This window comes from Coptis chinensis, chromosome 3 (assembly GCF_015680905.1).
Source record: "Coptis chinensis isolate HL-2020 chromosome 3, ASM1568090v1, whole genome shotgun sequence".
Classification (NCBI taxonomy): Eukaryota; Viridiplantae; Streptophyta; class Magnoliopsida; order Ranunculales; family Ranunculaceae; genus Coptis; species Coptis chinensis.
Window position 1 is genome coordinate 92,966,292 of NC_141458.1, and position 20,212 is coordinate 92,986,503.

The window sequence follows — 20,212 nt, forward strand, 5'->3', positions numbered from 1 at the left end:
GTCTTTAACAAAGTAAAATTGGAATAAAATGACAAGAATTCACGAAATGATATAAAGACAACATGGACGGGACAACAAAGTATGGAATTTCTCTCTTTTCGCACAAGAAACGATCAATGAAGCCGCATAATGGACCTAACACGTACAAGTTTCCTCATTCAATCAAAACCTAAACAAAAATATTCCATGAAAAAACTATTCTCTAAATTAATGGCTGGAAAGCACATTTTTTCGTCCATTTTTTTTATATTTATATTTATATTTATATTTTTTTTCGGTAACTGCCAAAACTCACATGTCAAGTTGGGCAAATGTCTCCAAAAATCCCCAAACATTTGTTACAAGTTAGGCAATTAATGGATGTTATAAACTTCTCATATTCCCACGGGAATGGTCAATAAATAAATGTTTCGGTACCAAAAAAAAAATACAACATATATCTGAAACAACATATCATGTGACATGTGCTCCCAACCAAACTTACAATATTCTGTACTACTAGATTGTACACAATAAAAAAAGTCCCCAACATATTTTGAACTCCCACACTAATCACTCTTTCTAAACATTCATCATTGATCACTAAACCACTACTAATACAGTGATTATGAAATAAAACTGTGGCACACACACACACACATATATATATATATATATATAAAAGAAGATAGAGGTGTTGCTTTCTTTAGCTACATATAAAGAGGTGAGCAGCAAGCAGTTCACGTTTCTAGTATCAGAAAAACAACAACAAATGTGATAGAAGTATAGAACTATACAAGGCGTCACTAGGTTGCGTGAACAATGCTCTAAAATACCGTTTCTAGTAAAGGAAGGAATCTCTTCAGTTTATATATATATTTTCTGAGCACTCTATAGAGGGTCTAGAAAGAGAGAACACTGAACACTTTGTAATTCGCACAAAACAAGAGAGAAAGCAGGCATCACTGTCTTTTGTCTCTTTTTCAACTCTAGAGTTGGTCAGAGACTAGTGTTTTTTTATTTCTCTTTTGAGAGGCTTTTTTTAGCTGTTGCATTTTTTGTTGGGGTTTCTAGTTTGGGCAAATATATTTTTCTTTTGGTTTAAAGATATTAATGAGTTGATAAGATTCAAGTGTGTGAACAGTTCCTTGTAGAAGTGGAGAAGTTAGTTTTTAAAGATAAAGCAAGGTACTTGCTTTGGGTGTTCTTTATTTATTTATCTCTGTTGTGTAGTTTAATGAAGTTTTGTTAACTTGGGCGTTCTCCATTTATCTTTGTTTTGTTTGTAACAGTGAAAGTTGGATTCTTTGTTGGAAAAGAAATGGAGGGGAGTTCAAGCAGAAACAAAGAAGTATGTCCTAAGTTACTGGATTTGATACACAAGGATAGAGAGTGGTTGTTTAAGAATAATGATGAAGAGAAGTTGGGAGTTGCAGAAGAGAAAAAGCTTGAGTTAAGGCTAGGTCCACCAGGGGAAGATGAAAGAGATGAGTCTTCTCTTTCATATGGGTGTTATGCTTCTAAAACTTACAACAAGAACAATACTTGGTTGATAAACAATGATGGGGCTATTTTCTCGTCTCCATGGAGCACTAGTCCTGTAACTTGTCCTACTGCTACACCTTTGGGTTTCCAGGTGAATACTCAGCAACAGATTATGAACTCATCTTACCTTCATCAGTATCCATCTGTTCCACAAAATCTATCTGTTAAAGCAATGGAATCTTCAAAAACTTGTTGCACAAAAGGGGTAGTAGGGGAGTTGCAGCAAAGTCAAGCAGAGAAGAAGGCATGTTCTCAACCTTCTGCAACTATTCCTGCAAATACAGCTGTTAACAACAGCTCTCAGAAAAGGTACTTTACCTTTTCTTTATCTTTGAAGTTTGAAGACTTTGGTTTTCTTTATTTTATCTTTCAGTTTTCCTTTATGAAACATTATCAGCTTTTTTCACTGTTCTAGGATTAATGTTATTGCGCTTTCATTCATTGTCTAAGATATTTGATATGGCAATTTGGGGTTTATCCTTCTTTATTTTCCATTTATAGAATAGATTGATCTCTTGGTCACGAGGTCCTGTTCTAGTTTCTTGGGTGATAGTTTTTCATGTCTTTGAAGTTTGAACCGTGGATTAATATTCTATAACGTTTTCTATTGCAAGCTTTTAAGTTTTGGTTGGGGGTGAACTTGGTTTTCTATGCTTTAATTGTGAGCACTATTTAAGATTTGGTTTTTTCTTTGAAAACAAAATGTAGAAGTGCTCCTCCAGTGGTGGGGTGGCCTCCAGTGCGTTCATTTAGGAAGAATCTTGCTAGCAACAACTCTTCAAAACAAGTTCTGCACTCACAGAATGGGAATCCACCACCTAAGGATATTATCACAAAGAAGGAAAGTTGCAGCAGAAGTCTGTTTGTTAAGATTAACATGGATGGAGTCCCCATTGGAAGAAAAGTGGATCTTAAAGCCAATGATAGCTATGAAAAACTGTCATCTGCTGTGGATGAGCTCTTCAGGGGCCTTCTTGCAGGTATACTTAACATTTTTCAGATGTAAATAATCACATGGACTTAATATTTGAGATGACATCGACATAATTAAATTTTATTTACATTAATTGCTTTGCTACAATTGTAAATGATTTGTTCGAGATCTTAGTGGATTCTCTTCCTTTGATGTGGTATTTTGGGTTTTGTTTTTTTTGTTTTGATGATGTATTGCTTTACTTAAAAAGTTAAGCTTATAAATGTTATTTAATTCTAATCAGTTTCTTTTTATGTGTTTGTTTAGCTCAAAAAGATTCTCCTGTTACTGGAAATCTTAACAAAGTGGAAGATGTTAAGGAAATTACAGGCTTATTAGACGGAAGTGGGGAATATACTTTAGTTTATGAGGATAATGAAGGAGACAGGATGCTGGTTGGGGATGTCCCATGGAAGTAAGCATCTTTCTACTACTAATTATCTGGTTCTTTAATGTTTATTTTATTCCATGTTATGTTCCATTACTTGATAGCAGAGCCTTCCAAAAGACCTGTATAATAATGTGTATTTGCATGTATCTTTAATTTGATTGGGTTTCACTCCATATTCCTATTATTCAACTATTGATCAAGTTTTTGTTTGTACTTGTTTTGTGCTTAGAGTCTTAGACATGCCATAGTCCAATGTCAAAACTCAAGATCCAAGAACAATGGTCACCTTCACCTGTTTGATATAGTAATATATTTATCTTTCATCTCGTTGTGTCTCTCTTTGATCAAAATTGAATCGTCTAATCCCTTGTCTCTATGTTGTACAAATGTCATTTCCATCCAATAAATTTGGCTGATTTAATTATCTAGATCGACCTTTAATAGTACAAAATAATCGAATTGGATTTATCTTCATGAAAATTTTATGCAACTGTCGAGATTTCTTTGTCTTATCCTATATATATTTAACCACCCCATACCCAAGATCTGAAACAAATGCATGCCTCTTTCACAAGTAAATTATAAAAATCTCAATGGTGTTGCCCTTTCATTAATGCCTCTGGTAAGAAACTACGTATTATAGTTCTTAATTCCATTGATACTCATTCCATGACTCATTTTCTTAACTGTGTTTTGCAGTATGTTTGCATCCACCGTTAAGAGGCTGCGTGTGTTGAAGAGTTGTGAACTTTCTTCTTTATGTCGTGAGTTTGTTTGCGACTAAACATTTCATTAAAGGCTGTTCTTTCTTGGAGTAACTACCTTATGATTGATTGTTTTGATTTTCTGCAGTTGGTAATGGGAAGCAAGGAAAAACTCCACTTTGATTCTGTTACTGAACAAATATTTTCCATGGAAGATCTTTTAAATTGATGGTACATGGTTTGGGTCTTGCATTTTATATTTTGGTTGCTGTTTTGGCCTCTACTAATTGTAGCTTACAACCTTTGATGGTTTCCTCTGTAATGAATGTATGGATTTGTGTTCTAATCTCTGGCTTGCCAGCTTTTGTAGAAAGGAAAACCAGATATATTTATGGACCTCTGTCTCAATGAAATATAATAGTAGAGTTTACTACAAAAGTATCATGTGTATACTCTGGTATAATTTCACTCAGGATTTCCAGATTTTCGCAAGGAGTCTAGTAGGCACAACGGAGTGAATGTACCGTCTCCTGTTCACGATTTTCACTTTAAACCATGGTACCTTAATTGACCTGTTATCTACTGCAACAGAATTGCAAATTGTTATATTACTTGATTATCAATTGAAAACATTTGCATATTATTTACTTTGGATTGGAATAACTTCACCTGAGTTTGTTTCTAAAATCTCTTACAAATGGGTCGGATAGAGTACAATGTTGTAGACCTGGGACTGGCCATTGACAGCCTTAATAATGTCTTCGAACTTGACAAGCTCATTACAACTTTTCTAGTATAAAGTATGATTCGTTGTAAAGATTCCGAATTTTCTGAATTGATTTAGGAACCACATGTACTTAGAAACAGACTCTTCACGAGTCTTTGAGTTTGGCTTTAGAGCTTTGTGAAAGAGATTTACCAGGGACACCAGTACACCAGCCATTTGGTACTCCTACGTGGACAACGATTTGATACGATGTGCTTACACCTTTTGCAGCCTCATGTATCCATCATAAATCAGATCATCGGGAGTGCAGAGTTCTAAGTTTTAAGTTCTAACACATAATAAGTACATAACAAGAGCTAAAAGTATCCTGGGGTGGAAATTGGAAAACAAGTTGATTCAACTGAGAAGGTATCTTGGAATTTGCAAATGGAATGTTCAAAATAATTGTATTTGCTAGTGAAGGTCTGCTGCTTTCTACCTAACAAAAGGTTTGGGAGGTCAGCAAAACTTGGTTATTTTCCATTGAGGTTACCTTTGGCACAAGTAATCTTATTAGCATGCCAAACGCATATCTAGACATGCCAAATGCATTATAATTTCTAACTAAATAACCGTTTCTTTTATAGAAAGGGGTCTATGAAATATGGATTCTATCAATTTGGATTAACTTAATGCAGAAAAAGGGATTAATTATGGGATACTTCACTAAAGATCAATTATGAATCATATATGCTCTGAGAAGAAATATGGCAATCGCAGTAACTTGAAGTTAGGAATTCTTCACCTGTACTAATTTTATTTACTGGTCATTAAAGAAATAATTTTGTTTGATGAGGCTGCTTAGCTCACTAAATCTGAGCTCACAGCAAGCAGAAGGTATGAAAGAACAGGAAGAAAACTTGATTGTCAAAGAAAAAAATTTCAATTGAATAATTTAGTATATGTAACAAAATAATAACACTACAAAATCAACCCAAAAAATATGGGTTGAAACTGAACAATGATATCAACCCAGCATATTTGGATTGAAGCTGAACAATTAAGTTTAATGTAAAAATGTGGAAGATAGCACTACATTAAAAAGAAAAAAATCAAGGTGATGAGGGATGAAATAATTTATCAGCTATAAAATTTCTTGGGTTGGTGCCACTGCCAATTACTTCTCGTCAAAAATTTGAGGAATGAAACTTTTGGTGCGGCACCCCTTTTTCCATACAGGTGCTTTGCTGCTAAGTCGGAATACTTTGAACCACTTTCCTCTTTTCTTTCAATCTGTATAAAGAAATGACTCATGCGCAGAAGCAGTTATCCTACATGTTCTTTATCAACAAAAAGACATGGCCATGAAGTCATAATAGAAAGTAGACTAATTGCTGCCCTAAATGCCTTAAGCACGATTGTTCTTAAGTAGCAGAACTGTTTATCCATAACAGGATGTCTAGCGTAACCAACACCCAGTGCAGCAAGTTTAGACTATAAACTACAACTCGAGGAAGTTCTCAGTTTCAAGTCTCTTTCCCATGGTACTCGGAAATGCTGGCACAACTTGACAGGCATGGGCCATTTCCACAACCCAGTATTCATGGCCCCACCTAGTGTAGGAAGTTAAAATCTTCATCTACCTGGAAAAAATAAAATAAAATAAAGTCTAGAAGAGCCATCCCCCCACCCCCTCTCAACCGTTTCATTCTATTTGGCTAAAATTAGGCACAAGTAGTCTAATTTTAGTGGTAATATGTTACTCGATGTGATGGAAATCATGACATTACACCTTTTTTTGAACGAACACTAAAATAACTTATGTAGAGAAAAAGCACATGTACAGAAAGAATAGCAGACCTGGCTTATCTTTCCATTTCTCAAGTGGTATTGTATACCTGACCAGTCAATACACTGAGAAATGTGAACGTATTGCAGAGATTGGGTATAAGAAATTGTCAACGAGCATAGAAATAAAAACCTGCAAAAGTAATATCAGTCATGATACATTAGTTTTATTACTTTATCTACACCAAACCAAACAGATGAAAATATTATTACATTCTTTTCCGGATAAATTTCAAATATGACCATGCATTACAAATACAAGAAACAATTAAATTTCAACAATTTGACACGTAGCCAGGGAACTTCTGAAACTTACAAGTTTCCAATCATAAGAATCAAGAGACATATGGGGTTCCTCTGGAGAAAGCATGTTGCAGAGATGAATTTCCACTCTTGTTAAGTTCCACATTGAAACAAGCTCAACAACAGTACACAGAGACAAGCAACCTGCTAGCACCAAGCCTAACAAAGATAATAAAAGATAAATTAAGCATCATCGACATTAAATCTTACCATGGTTTTCATAGTCACACCTCTTTTCTCCCAGATTAGCTTTTATTTACAACTCATAAAACATCCCTGTCTCTACTTGTCCAAAGCGGCTAGCAGTATGGAACTGGAAATCGAGCTCAAGATTATTAGCTTTTCATTGTTGACCAAGGTCATGTAGATATTCCAAGACCGAAACGGCGAAACACTAACCAAAACAAGGGCAATGTCAAACTAGGAAACTAGCAAATATATCCCAGTAACCAAGCCGGCTAAGCTGTAGAAACAATTTTTTGCAGCTATTTGACTTTTTTCATTTATTTTTATCCTCTCGTTGATGTACTTTTTGTCCTTTTCTAGGGGCACTTTTAAAATTCAAGTTGGAAACCATCCAACTCCAGTACCCTTTCTTTTTTAGTTTCTTACTTTGGTTCATCTAAGACTCCATGCTAATATCCTCTTGTTAATATCCTCTTATTAATATATTTTCTGTTGTCACCTGTTTCTCCGTCAGAAGGTAAGTCAGTACTAACGTTCTTACTAATTTTGATTGCTAAACAATAATATATCTAGGTAGATATTTATCGATAATAGGCGTAATCAGTGAGAGGGGGGAGTACTAAGGAGCCTAGTAGACTCTTACCAATAAAAAATGTAGGTGTATAAGTCTGATACATGGTAGTATCCTGAACAAGTATCCTTCGCACATATTGCCAACAAAATAGAACCTACCTAAAAAAGGAAAGAAATGTGCTCACCACCAGAAGTAATGGTTGTTTCGCCTGATGGATTTTCTTTTAAACCTACTTTAAGTACTGCTGCAATGTGAATCACTGCCATAACATATGGCGCAACAAATCCCCAGGATAGATAGAAGTGCACTGTAAATAATGCATGGTTCATTATCCAGTTAACTCTTGATATGTATGATTCCAGAACAAATGTTTGCTTCCTCAGGTAATTCCAATACCTACATAAGACCAAAACAAGGTACCAATAACATAGGCATAGCAGGTGCTAAATAATTTAGAGGAAACCCAAACTGGAAAATGTCACAATACAAACCTTGAGAAACTAAGATCACTTGCAAGGAGGTGGGGAAAGACAGCAACTGGCGGTGATGTAATGAGCCTCTTATGCGCCCCTGCAAATGGGGGATTGCACCACTTATCAGGGTCCAGGGAGTATATACATACAGAATATTTAGTTGAGAGAAGCAAGGATAGTGCTGATTCCCTATTCTGCTAATCAATTTTCACTAAAGTAATATAATTTGTTAAAAACCGGTCAAGGGGGGTCAAGGGGTTCACAGGCCTACTGGCCAAGCCTTCCAATGTTGGGCACAAGACAACTTAAGGATTTCAAAAACAACGTTGTAACTACTGGAAAGAAAAAAGAGACGGGTGAGGATGAAGAGAAACAAAGGTTGCCTAGAAAAGACATGACACAATGACGGCTAAAACCAATGACGTTCACAAGTGCCAGATTGTTATTGTAGAACAAATGTGGCTGTATTAGCAAACTCCACAGAAGAGAAGCGTTCCACCGTGGCAAGAAATGGAGAACAAAGTGGAAGAAGCCCTGTTGCCCACCCATGTTTGAATGTGTATCCCGGACGTTGAAGCCTTTACCTTTAGAACACAAAAATCAAAGGAGGCACAAAGCATGGTGGGTAACAAAGCTACTGGTATTTGGAGACTTAATTTATTCCACTATAATATTCAGGGAACAGAATGATCCTCCAAACTTGCATAATGTCTTACGTCATAATCTGCCCCTTTCCCAATTAAAATCAGTTATCTCGTACTTGTCTTTTATAGGCATGCTAGTTAAAAACACTAACCATGTTTGCTACGTAGTATGTCAACTATCATTTAGCAACCTTAGAAATATTGAGTACACCAATTTTACAATATAGTGATATACTAACTTTTTCAGCATAGAGCAAAATATCGTGATATATGGAGATATTTTAAGGAATGGGATGACACGGTCTAGGTTTGGCAAGGCGATATTCCAGTTCAATGGAATGTCTATTTTGACAAATGCCCAAGATTCAGCCACCGACTTGTACCAAAGTAGCATATTTGACTATGCATTTTTATTGTAAACGTAAGAAAAACAGAGCATATATGAGAAAACAAAAAAAAAATGTGTGGAACTAAATATACCAGGAGTATTGGGCAAAAATGAGGTTTTTTCTTTATATTAGAAAAAAAATTATACTGTTTGCTTATAAATCTGAACAAAGCACCAAGTTATGAATATAATTCATTCAAAGGATAAAAAGTGTTTCCTAATTCCAACAGCTAGCTAGAGAATTCAAACTAAGATTTCTACTGGACTTAAAGCCTACGATGTTTTGAGCTCACGATGATGAGACATTGCATCCGACACCCACCCTCCTTTTTGTCTGAGTGACAACAGCTTGTGGATCTAAAACTAAATTCAATCCCTAAGACGAGATAGATCCTGGACTTTTAATTGCATTTTAAACTTCACTGTTAAACTGGAAGATGCTGAATAGTGTTAAATGGATCTTTCGCCCCCCCCCCCCCCAAAAAAAATTAACTAGCTTGTACTGCTTAAGAGATACCCACTGGTCACGAATACTCATTCAGCTTACCAGTCGAAAACATACCCGCTAATGCTGCAAGGGTCATATCATCGGAATATCCACCATCTCGAAGTTCAGTTACCTCATTTCTGAAATCATCAGCATGCATCTGAAAACAGAGACAAAAAAGAGTATGAACAATTAACAATCGGTATACTTTTACTTAGATACGAAGATGGAACTAAAAAGAGAAGAGAGATCTTACCATCATGCATCCTCCCCACAAAAAGAATGTTCTTCCACCGGTAGCAAATCCCATTGAGCAAGGCTGAAAATATAATCCAATACTATGAGAAGTGCAGAACAAATTAATAAGAGAAAACGGGAAGTTAGCATGGCAAACACTAGACCCACATTGTAAGATTAATCATATTATATGATGTTTAGTGCTTAATTGAATAACTGGTCAGCAACAAGGAACAAGGAATGGCACGACCCAGATCTTACAGCTCCCCCATGAGTACAAGATACAAAAAATGCTCAACTTTGCGTGAGTTTCGACATAAATAAATTGGAAAAGAGGAAAGTTACATAAGAGACTAAAGAGCAGTAGTTCCATCAAAAGCTAATATTCTGTGGCCATAGCACTGAGTTTCTGGGTAAGATTAATTAAACTTTGAGTAAAAGATAACCCGTCATTTTCTCCATCCTCCTTATCAAAAAAAATTCCAAGCAATGCTTTTTACAGAAAATGGAACAAGCACACATCAAAAGAAACAGTAGATGTTCCCAATTAAAGGTCAGTAAAGATGTAGATAAGGTTATAGTGACATACCAATATACCATATGATATTCGTAAATGCAGTAACTTCCTAAACTTCCAGAAGGCAAATCAAGAGGATACCCAGTTTGAATAAATATCTGCACAAAATTACAGTTCCAAATAAAAAAAGGGAACAATTGGCCTAAAAATGAGTCATATCATATATTTGCAGAGAAACACTAATAATTATGGAAACCAATAATTACTAACTTCATTCTTACTGGTTGAAATGTCCTTATAAAGTCAATAATAGTCACTTATAAAGTTAAAAGTACAACGATCTAGGATGAGATGTGCAGGAAAATTCAGTCTGAGGAAAAGAATGTGATCCTCTTATATGCAAGAAATGGATGCATGTATAGCTAGTTAGCTACCCATGCTGTTCTTCAACTTATTAAGCTGGGTATCTATTTTTACGCAATAAGATCATGTTATGTGGAAAAACACGTCATGCTACAAAGCCTATTAAAGTAAGATAAGTTAATATGTAATTATTTTTCTAATATTCGATAAAAAAACACATTACAGTGTAAGTAATATTACTTTTAAAGGCATTCTAGTATATGAGGGAAAAGACGTAATTTGAGGGAAAAACATATTAGATTTCAACTAACACTTTAAAAAGCTTTTTTACTTAAAATGTAATATATGCAGATATTTAATGAGGAAACAAACCAGAACTTTCGAGGATATAACGAGATAAGTATGACAGATGAGATGTTAAGATAATGCACGTTTGATTCACATATAATCAGGAGTAACCCTTGTATCACTAGTTAATCTATATATAATGCACATTTGATTCACATATAATCAGGATTAACCCTTGTATCACTAGTTAATCTATATAAAAGAAAGTGGAAGTCGAGTTTGAGAGAACACAACACATACATAACCAAAACTAAATTTCTCAAGTTTGTCTCCTATCCCCACTTTCTCTTATATGTAAACCCTGATATGATTCATGGCATGGTAAGGGGTAACTAATCCAGTCCTACACGAAACAAGGTCTCAATTCTAGGAAAAGACAGGAGTCACACGACAAAGTAGTGCAATACAAGTATAACAAATAAAGTATCAAACCCATACATCAGGATTTTTTTCCATCTCAGCCATAAGGGCACCAACGGTTCCAGGATGCAGCCTAACATCTTCATCGAGAAAACACATACTTGGTGTCTTTATGCATCTTCTCCACACCAATCTGTTAAAAGCAATACGGCGATGAAAAACATTATCTATCTGCCAATCAATCATTACAAAAGAGACCTATGATCTAAATAAAATTTAAAGAGTAACTACAAAGCAACTATAACAGTAACATTTTATCGAATGGAACCCATATGATCAGATCAATGCACCTCTACATTGTCTATTCAGTTTGTGAACTCTCCCAGATAAATTGGTCTTTTTAAGAGGCATAGAATGAGGAGCGAACTCTAGGTTGTGTCTTATTTTGTTTTTTTTTGCTCGGTAACTCTAGGTGGCGTATGGGTTCCATAAAAGCATCAAACTCCAAATGTTCACAGTCTTGTGCAATACTACCAATTAATAATTTGATTCCTGCAATATTAAATATATCCTATGCAATATATCAAATTTTCTTTCTCTTTTTGAAAGTATCTGTATGATATACTATTAAATAAATGTATCTCTTTTTTATATATATTTTACACATAAAGTGAGATCCCCAATCTTATAGTCCACGTCATACTTTTATCATAAGAATATCTGTGTAAATTATTTGAAACATTAGCAAGTCCAGAAAGGGAAGAGGAAGCAGCTTTGGGCCCAAACTGTGCATGTATTCTGGGTTTCATGGAAGACTCTGATTAACCTGATCTTAAGAAACCGGCGACTCTGGTTATAGCTGTCAAAGCTGCTATCAAATAATGAACTAGGAGAGGTCATATTTTGAGGAGTTTGTACTTCAGATGGGCTCTTTAGTAGGGAGTTAAAAACAAACATTTGTCTTTGTCCATTGTTCTTTTTTTTACTCTATCCAATGTAACATCGACATTTCCTATTTTCAAAAAATAATCCATTGGTCCGAGAAACAAGTGTCCTATACACTAACACGCGCTGATGCAGATGATTGGAGGTTAGATTCTCTAACCCTAAATTAAGCAGAGGAAGAAAAAGAAACATGGAGAGAGAGGAAACCGAAAATTTCAATCCTTCCTTTAGTTACATATATATAAGAAGAGACACGAAGAAAGGAGAATGTGTGAAATATAATTAGAAGCATCTTAAAACATCATAGTATTAACACAGCCCTGTGCCCACATCCAAGTGCTTTGAAGATGCCATGTTGGGCATTTCATACTCATTTCCCACATCAAGACATATAGTGTCAATGTTACTTAAACTTTGTCATTAAGTCTCTTCCCTCACCCTCTTGTAAAATATCAGTAGTATTTTCTTGCAATCAATAAAAGTTCTATTTATTGAAAAGAAACTAAAGAAACAAAACGTACTATCTTTTGGACACCATTACCAAACAAGTGTAAAAGTGCCCATGTCAATAAAGGGCTCATGCATAAGCCAATAAATTTAACATCATTGCTAGTAAGATTGCTTCTACTAGAATTAGGTGCTAATAATCCCACTTTAGAAGAGGAAAAAACGGTCACGTATCATATTACATTTCCCACTGTAAAATGACACGAAAATTTCATGAATTAATTGAACGGTTTACCAGAAAAACCAGGTCCTCCTTTTTGCATATATTAAAATAAAAAAGACAGACAAGGAGGTATGGGCACTTTACATACTAACTGATTATGAATTTTCTGGCTACATGTTGTTGAAAGCCCAGCTACAATAACCTTGGTATCAATGTTATCCTGCAAATAAGAATAACCAATCAGGATCAAACCTCAGTTAGCATAAACTGTAAATACGACAGAGTACAGAACAAGCTGGAGCATAACACACTGCTCATGAGAAAACCAGGGGGACAAGATGTAACTTAGAACTTCCATTTGAAACCACAAATACATAAATAAGCACCCATTAAAAAATAACAAATGCTCACACAGATTAAAACGATATCAATTGTTTTCAACCATCTGTAATCACAATTTATTTGTTGAGGTGATCAGGTGAACACCACGATATCCCCTTCCATCATTCAATCTCAGCAGTAAGATATCTTCTCACAAAAGTTTGGTTTTCCTTCCAATCCGCCCTGATTAATTAAATAGGCTGGCAGACGCCAACATCAGTAGCTCCAGCATGTGCTTATATTTCTTCGACATGCCCCATGCCTCCATCACAGGTATACATGTTTTGACACATGCTTCCATGCTGGTGTGCCAATGACTTCCCATGAAATTGACCAATATATGTAATTTCTGACACTAGGAGGTGAGCTTCTGGCACGTGTTTACAAAACTCTAGAGATACGCTGGAGTACCTAGGGAATGCCGTGTGCCTCATGCATAGAATGACCTGCCTTAGGTCAGAAAATTAAAAGGTGACATGCTTTACTCTGACAAATCTACGTTACCTCTCCCCTATACATACAAATTGATTTTGCCATTTTTGTTCTTTGTCCTTAACATACTATGTATTTAGACGCTATGCTGCAGAGTGGAAAATTAAATCCAAACCCTAAACTCCATGACTCTTCGTTCCATATAATTCAACCCCCTTGTTTTCACCCATAGTCCCATACCATTGTACATCCGTGTACATTATCTTTACCCCAAGTTTGGTTTTTACTCCATAACAAACAAACATCGTAATGCGCCACCAGTTGAGGCTCAATTTCCACCTAACAGTATTCTCAAATTGAGATGATCTTAACAAAATTTTACACTTCCACTCACAAAAACTTCTATGTAATACATTTTGACAAAAAACAAAGTCCATCGCATTTTTAGGTACTAATTTATATTATTCAGTGCATTTATACATCTTGAGGGTTGTGAAGAACTAAACTTCTGACCTACAATTGATAGTAATCAGAAGGCACATACGATGTGCTAAAAAGTTTCAGATAAGGTGTACATATCATCCTTGCAGTAATTTAGTTCGTCTAATCTGCTGCTTGTGCACCGTAAGAACACAATTAATCTAGCGTGTCATTTAAAGAGAAACCTAAAAAAGTGTGTGCACTAGTAAACAACAAGCTTCGGTCACAAATAAAGTAAGGAAAACATAGGCAGATATTGACAATTAAATAGCAAAAAGAAAACCTAAAGTCTTGAGCAAAATAGAAGAAGAAAAAGTCTGTAGTAAAACGATCAAATAAAGTTTGTAGATTTTGGCTATTTATTTGTGGTACTCAATGGTCCGATAGATATTAAGAATGAAAATATCAAGTTAAAAAGTAAAACCGTGGAGCCTACTAAATTTGCAACAAAAAGAAGACGGCAAAGTCACAACAGAATAACATTAGCTCTATCACCACCTAATACAAATACCCAAGAGATCAAGGCAACACTTTTCCATAGCATTAGAGATGCAGGGTAAGCAGGACCCTCAAATGATGAGATATTTACCTCAAAGTTTGATATCAAAAGGTCCACCTGTGGCAACCGAGACTGAGATGAATGTTCCAAGTCATTGATATCTTGACAGAGGAATGCCAAACTGTTGCCACCTTTCGTTCTTCTTCTCCTTCTCCTTCTCCTTCTTCTTCTTCTTCTTCACCCTCCTACTCCAAGAGAATATTAAGGATACACGGTTTAAATAATGTGTCACAAACTCGCAATAACAAAGTCCCACAAGCATTTCAAAAAAATCACTTGCACGCGTTACTGATTTAACTATGCTCAAGCTATTGCATATACACATTCTGATTGATAATAACAGCAGATACCTGAATTCAGTGTTGAGATGATGGCCTGGTCCACTTCTCATGCAACATAGAAATCACAAGGCGCACACACAAACATGGTAAAGCATATGGTGGCGCACACAGAAACCAGATATTGCCTCAAGTAGCTGTCAGAAGCTGGATTTGGGCCTTCGCTCACATGGCTGGTGTGCATTGCTACTTACCAGAATTGGAAAATGTATTCGTTTTTACGCAAGACACATATGTACACTATCCTCCAATCTCTTTTATTCCTATGCTAGACACATGCAGTTACTTGATATAAAATAACAGTATGTTCCTATTGACCATACTCGTGGTGTTCTGGTCCCATTGGATGGTCCATCGATGTGTAAGGAAAATCTGCATTACTTCAGTACATACAACTTTGTTACTGCAACAGTGAGAAAGATGCCTGAATCCAGTATCTTTAGCAAACCAAAAAGAGAAAGAAAGAAGTATGCACGGACTCTTATCTGTATGTTATGAGCACTAAGAAAATATTTTTAAGACAAGGCTATTGAGATGATCAAGTAACGAACGAAATAAAACACACCTTGGCAGTCAAACTAAGTTAAAATAGGTTACATAGGAATTTAAATTGTTTTGAAAATACCTTACTCAAAGATCAGTAATCACACAGGTGAAAAGGAGCTGAAGCACAGTATATATATAGTCCTTCTCTAAAAAGTAGCTACTTAAGTTAACTTAAAATAAGTACACAAGTAAAAACTTCACCTAGAAAATGAATTCAAACCTAATTTTTTGTGGTTATGAAGCACTCACCATAAAGATCATCTCCACAAAATTTCCGTTCATTTGGAAACCTTTAACATAGATAAAAATTGTTGTCATCTTTAAAAAGAAATCTAACGGTCCAGAAATGTCGAGTTTTTGCAATCATTTTTTACCAATATAAAAGGTTTCCAAATGAGCTGAAATTTTGTGGAGATGATCATTATGGTGAGTATATCATATCCACAAAAAATTAGAATTAAATTCATTTTCTAGGTGAAGTTTTACTTACGTACTTATTTTAAGTTAACTTAAGTAGCTACTTTGTAGAGAAAGACTATATATATATATATATATATATGATATGAAGGCCAAGAAGTATATGAAAGAATAGAGAATCGATATCATAGTACCTGCCTCAAGTGTAATCTTCTTTGGCATAAGCGTAAACAATCTGAAGCTATTGCCTGAACAAATATGTATATGATATGAAGGCCAAGAAGTACATGAAAGAATAGAGAATCGATATCATAGTACCTGCCTCAACTGTAATCTTCTTTGGCATAAGCATAAACAATCTGAAGCTATTGCCTGAACAAATATGTGCAGAGCAATTTGATAGCATTACTTATGTTGCTTACCTGCAAGCTACTACTAAGTGGGAAACTTGGGACACTGACTTAAATGTCACATCCACACTAGTTCATAAGACAAATAAACCTCTAGCTTATGCATCACAAAACAAAATAAAATAAAATAAAATAATAAAAAATATATATGGGGAAGATAATGTTGAGTAATATGCAGATAGGAGATCTGCTTAAAACTGCAAGCATGTAATTCACTTGGACTTGCACAAAATTAACATGCATAACTTGAATATATCAACAGTCCTCTTAAAATATTGAACCACTTTTCACTTTTTCAGTCAGCGCGAAAGTACAGTGACCAGAGAGTACACAATCACCCACAAGTGGCACAGGTCAATGTGTAAACCAGACAAAAATTCTATTTGCTTACTAGCACTCCAGCAGCACCTGAAGTTGGTTTGCAATAATGTGCATAACCTTCAAGTTGAAGACAAAGTCAGGGTCTATGCCCATTATACACATTCCCCACATAAACGAGAGACTGACTAAAATAAGGGTGAGGGATGGAGTCTTCATTTTGTAACTTCCCAGCCATGAGCCCACGACAGGAAGGGCATGGTAAACCTTTTACTGTTAAGTGGTCAAACACAATAATTCAATTTTTATGGCATGAAATACAAATCCAATCATAGTTATTCCCTAGGCTGCACTGGGTCGAGTGAGAATCTCAAATCACCCAGACAGTCCGACAAAGGCAATCCATACTTGAGAGGTAGAGATTGATTTTAGGGTCGTCGTGAATAAGGACTTTGCTGGTGTTCTTTAGAGGTTTACGCCTTGGCTGGCCTCAGAGCCTAATACCCAAAGTCGCACTGAGGCTATAGCCTCACAGGTACTGTTTGTTTTCACTCCTTTATTCATATCACATATTGTATCTCCAAACCTGATTTATTCATTTGCATTATTCTGAATTTCTTCAGTGCATTATTTTTGGACAGTGAGGCTTACCCCTCAAACACCTTTGAGGCTCGCCTTAAGCCTCTAAGTGGCTTTGCGCCTCGAAGCACTCATACTTTTTCTCAAACACTGTTTAAGGATAAATAAGACTTAAAAGCAACGGTATGATGCCGACAGGTACAAATCTAAGGATACGTACCACGCTAGTCAAGAACATCCTAATGAGAATCATCCATGTACCTCTAGTATGGAAGTTCACACAACTGCAGCAATTTATGTATGCTTTGTCCCCTTTCAAAAATTATAGGATAGTAATGTGCGGTACATACGATAATTTTGAAGACATTTGAATCTGTTTTGGCTTTGAAGCTACTCCTACGAAAAATCATTTAGATTGGTAGAGCAATAACAAGTTGGGCAAACAAATGATAATTTCAAAATGAGATATCAGATAGCATTTTCAGATACAATTCACGGTAATAAATAGTCTCAGGTTACTATACTTGCTTGTTTATCAGCTACCGCACAGCTGTCTTTGTTTCCAACCAAATGGTGAAGAAGGACTCCTGCAGCAACGCTAACGTTTAAGCTCTCCACAGCCAAAAAGGACCGGAACTCCTCACCTGAACCATGATCCAATTCATCAGCTTTCTCATCTTCACCGCCCCTTGCACATGAATCTATAGGTATGCTTCCAGGGATTCTTATCAAGTCAGTGCAAGACCTCTCTACCAAAGGCCTCAACCCTGTGCCTTCACTTCCCAACACAAGAACGGTGGGAGCACCAGCTGGGACCTCATTCAAGGGAATAGCTCTTGAAGAAACTGATCCTCCAAGAACCCGCCATCCATTCTCAGCAGATGACGATAAGAACTGCATCATATTCTTGCATGACATGAGCTCCATCAACTCAAGAGAGCCTGCACTAGCTTTGCTCACAACACCACTCAATGGGGCTGAATTTTTCGCACACAACACCACCCCTGCAGCTCCAAAGAAATACGCAGACCGTATAATAGCACCTAAATTCTGGGGATCTGTAACCTCATCCAAAGCAACCCAAAGAGGACCTTTCTCTCCATTTACAGTCACTCGGTCCAGTTCTCTTACATTTACAATTTCCAATGGTGAAGCATCCAGCACTAAGCCCTGGTGGGGCCGATTATCTACTACCATGTTGAGATCATGCTTTGACATTTCCTTTTTTGCAAGTCCTATTTTTTCAGCTATTTTGAGGATCTTCTCAAATCCTTTCTTGTCCTTCTTTTTCCTGTTATTGTTACTCAAGTCCAATCCTTCCTGAACATATATAGTATAAAAATCCCTTCTCCTAGACGATAATGCAGCTAAAACAGGACCAACCCCATAAATACCTTCGCCGGTCATCTTGGGCACAGTTGACTCCGAAGCCTCTTTCCATGTTTTCCTACCCCAATCTTCCTGCTTATTCCACCTGCGAACCTCCGATCTATCAGACCCAACTCCCCTATCAGACATTCTACTATATCTAGTCTTAATCCTATCCCATCTCGGATCATCATTTACTTCCCCTTCTACCTCCTCTGTAACATCATTTCCATCTCTTGCTATAGAACCATTTCTATGGTTTTCCACCATTTCCACTAACCGGTCCTGGCTCCCACTCTCCAGTTTCTCTTCCGAACGCCTTATACCATTTTTCGGAACAAACTTGTCTGCCGATTCTTCCCAAGAAGAACGAGTAGCATTCCCATTCGCCACCTTCTTCGAAGCATTTGCTCCCTTATCCTTGTAAGCATTTGGAATCCAAGGAAGACTTTTCCTACCTCTATCTCCTTGAAACACTTTCTGAGAATACCCATTTGAGACATTTCTCCTTTTCACCACACTACTAGAAAAATATCTAGTCCTACTACTAAACCCATCACTCTTTCCATCTTTTCCATAAACCCCAGAACATAAATTCCTGGGCTTAAGTACATAAACCCCATTTGAGAAACACCTTAAACTTTCTGAGGGTTTTAGAAAAACCCCGTTGCAGAAAGACTGAGACTTGAACCTCTGTATGGGTTTAAGGCATTTGCTGGGCTGTGAAGAAACCCTGAAAACTAGTGGAAACACTTGACTCTTACCCAAGTTAGAGTACATGTTCATGTGGTGATTGGTTTATATAATCTTTTGGTTTTTAACACAAGTGAACTAGTTTAGTTAATATAAGGTTGGAAGTAAATGATATAGAGATACAGAAAAGAGTTGAAACCTGTCAAGATCAGAAGAATGAAACTACTGCTACTGGGTTTTGTACCAAGTTGTTGGGCAAGCCGATAACCTCATCGTTCGTTTTATGGTTTCTTCGGAGTTGCACGAAACAAGCCTTTTCTACATGCCCAAAAAACAGCCCATAAAAAAGTTTCTCACTTCTTTTGAGCCCAAAAAGCCCAAAAGCTCACACTCCACCTATGTACATGGTTTCTTTAATTTAAATTGGGACGTCACTTAAAATAACGTTGGTTATTTATCAACTGATAGCGAGATGGGGAATTCCTCACCACTTCTATTAACTAAGGGCATCTCCAATGGGGGGTGTAAAATTACACTTCCACCTAGGCTCCACATAGGTGTCATTAGGATTTTACAACTCTAATTGCATACTATTGTATAGCCTATAAATATCCACACTTTATATTCTCCAATAGAGAAGTGTAAAAAAAATTAGATTTTAAACTCGGACGTCACTTAAAGTGATGTCTCTCTTTAATTTAAATTGGGACGTCACTTAAACGTCCAAGTTAAAAAAATTCAAATTATGACTTTAGAATTAGAAAGGGATGTGACTTAAAGTGACGTCCGAATTTTTTTTTGTTCGGACGTTGGTTAAAGTGACACCCGAGCTATTTATCAACCGATAGCGAGATGGGAAATTCCCCACCTCCTCTATCAACTAATAGTCTATTATCTACGGTATACCACTCCTATTGGAAAGAGTTTTTCGACACTTTGAGTGTAAACTTTACACTCTATACAGTTTACACCCCCTATTGGAGATGCCCTAATAGTCTATTACCTATGGGTATACGGAAAGAGTTTTTTGACACTTAAAGCATCTCTAGG

The 20,212-nt window shown here is 36.3% G+C and overlaps 2 protein-coding genes and 1 pseudogene across 3 annotated transcripts; 1 reads left to right on the top strand and 2 right to left on the bottom strand.

The window, feature by feature from the left end:
- Nucleotides 1-545: 545 nt before the first annotated feature.
- On the top strand, nt 546-4,030 carry LOC147511700 (auxin-responsive protein IAA18-like). Its single transcript, XM_086603376.1, has 6 exons — nt 546-1,167; nt 1,272-1,833; nt 2,233-2,504; nt 2,765-2,912; nt 3,588-3,652; nt 3,741-4,030. The coding sequence occupies exons 2-6, from the start codon at nt 1,301-1,303 to the stop codon at nt 3,773-3,775; spliced, it is 1,053 nt and encodes a 350-aa protein (XP_086459502.1). The 5' UTR covers nt 546-1,167; nt 1,272-1,300; the 3' UTR covers nt 3,776-4,030.
- Nucleotides 4,031-5,222: 1,192 nt separating this feature from the next.
- LOC147511701 (uncharacterized) lies at nt 5,223-16,678 on the bottom strand (annotated as a pseudogene). Its single transcript, XR_015216053.1, has 15 exons — nt 16,613-16,678; nt 16,113-16,166; nt 15,989-16,042; nt 15,225-15,316; nt 14,524-14,668; nt 12,790-12,861; nt 11,105-11,219; nt 10,036-10,113; nt 9,458-9,520; nt 9,277-9,361; nt 7,701-7,779; nt 7,394-7,605; nt 6,463-6,608; nt 6,159-6,279; nt 5,223-5,591 (listed from the first exon to the last, which is right to left on the bottom strand). The product of XR_015216053.1 is annotated as an uncharacterized LOC147511701 (transcript).
- An 857-nt stretch (nt 16,679-17,535) lies between these two features.
- LOC147511702 (tRNA/rRNA methyltransferase (SpoU) family protein) lies at nt 17,536-19,471 on the bottom strand. The gene has a single exon (XM_086603377.1). It carries the CDS (start codon nt 19,253-19,255, stop codon nt 17,612-17,614), a length of 1,644 nt encoding a protein of 547 aa, XP_086459503.1. The 5' UTR covers nt 19,256-19,471; the 3' UTR covers nt 17,536-17,611.
- Between the last annotated feature and the right edge of the window lie 741 nt (nt 19,472-20,212).

What these genes read in the sequence shown, in the direction of transcription:
- LOC147511700 (XM_086603376.1), top strand. Translation starts at nt 1,301, where the DNA reads ATGGAGGGGAGTTCAAGCAGAAACAAAGAAGTATGTCCTAAGTTACTG. An exon ending in GTTGGGGATGTCCCATGGAA is followed by an intron (nt 2,913 to 3,587) that starts GTAAGCATCTTT and finishes TGTGTTTTGCAG; the next exon opens with TATGTTTGCATCCACCGTTA. An exon ending in TGAACTTTCTTCTTTATGTC is followed by an intron (nt 3,653 to 3,740) that starts GTGAGTTTGTTT and finishes GATTTTCTGCAG; the next exon opens with TTGGTAATGGGAAGCAAGGA.
- LOC147511702 (XM_086603377.1), bottom strand. Translation starts at nt 19,255, where the DNA reads ATGAACATGTACTCTAACTTGGGTAAGAGTCAAGTGTTTCCACTAGTT.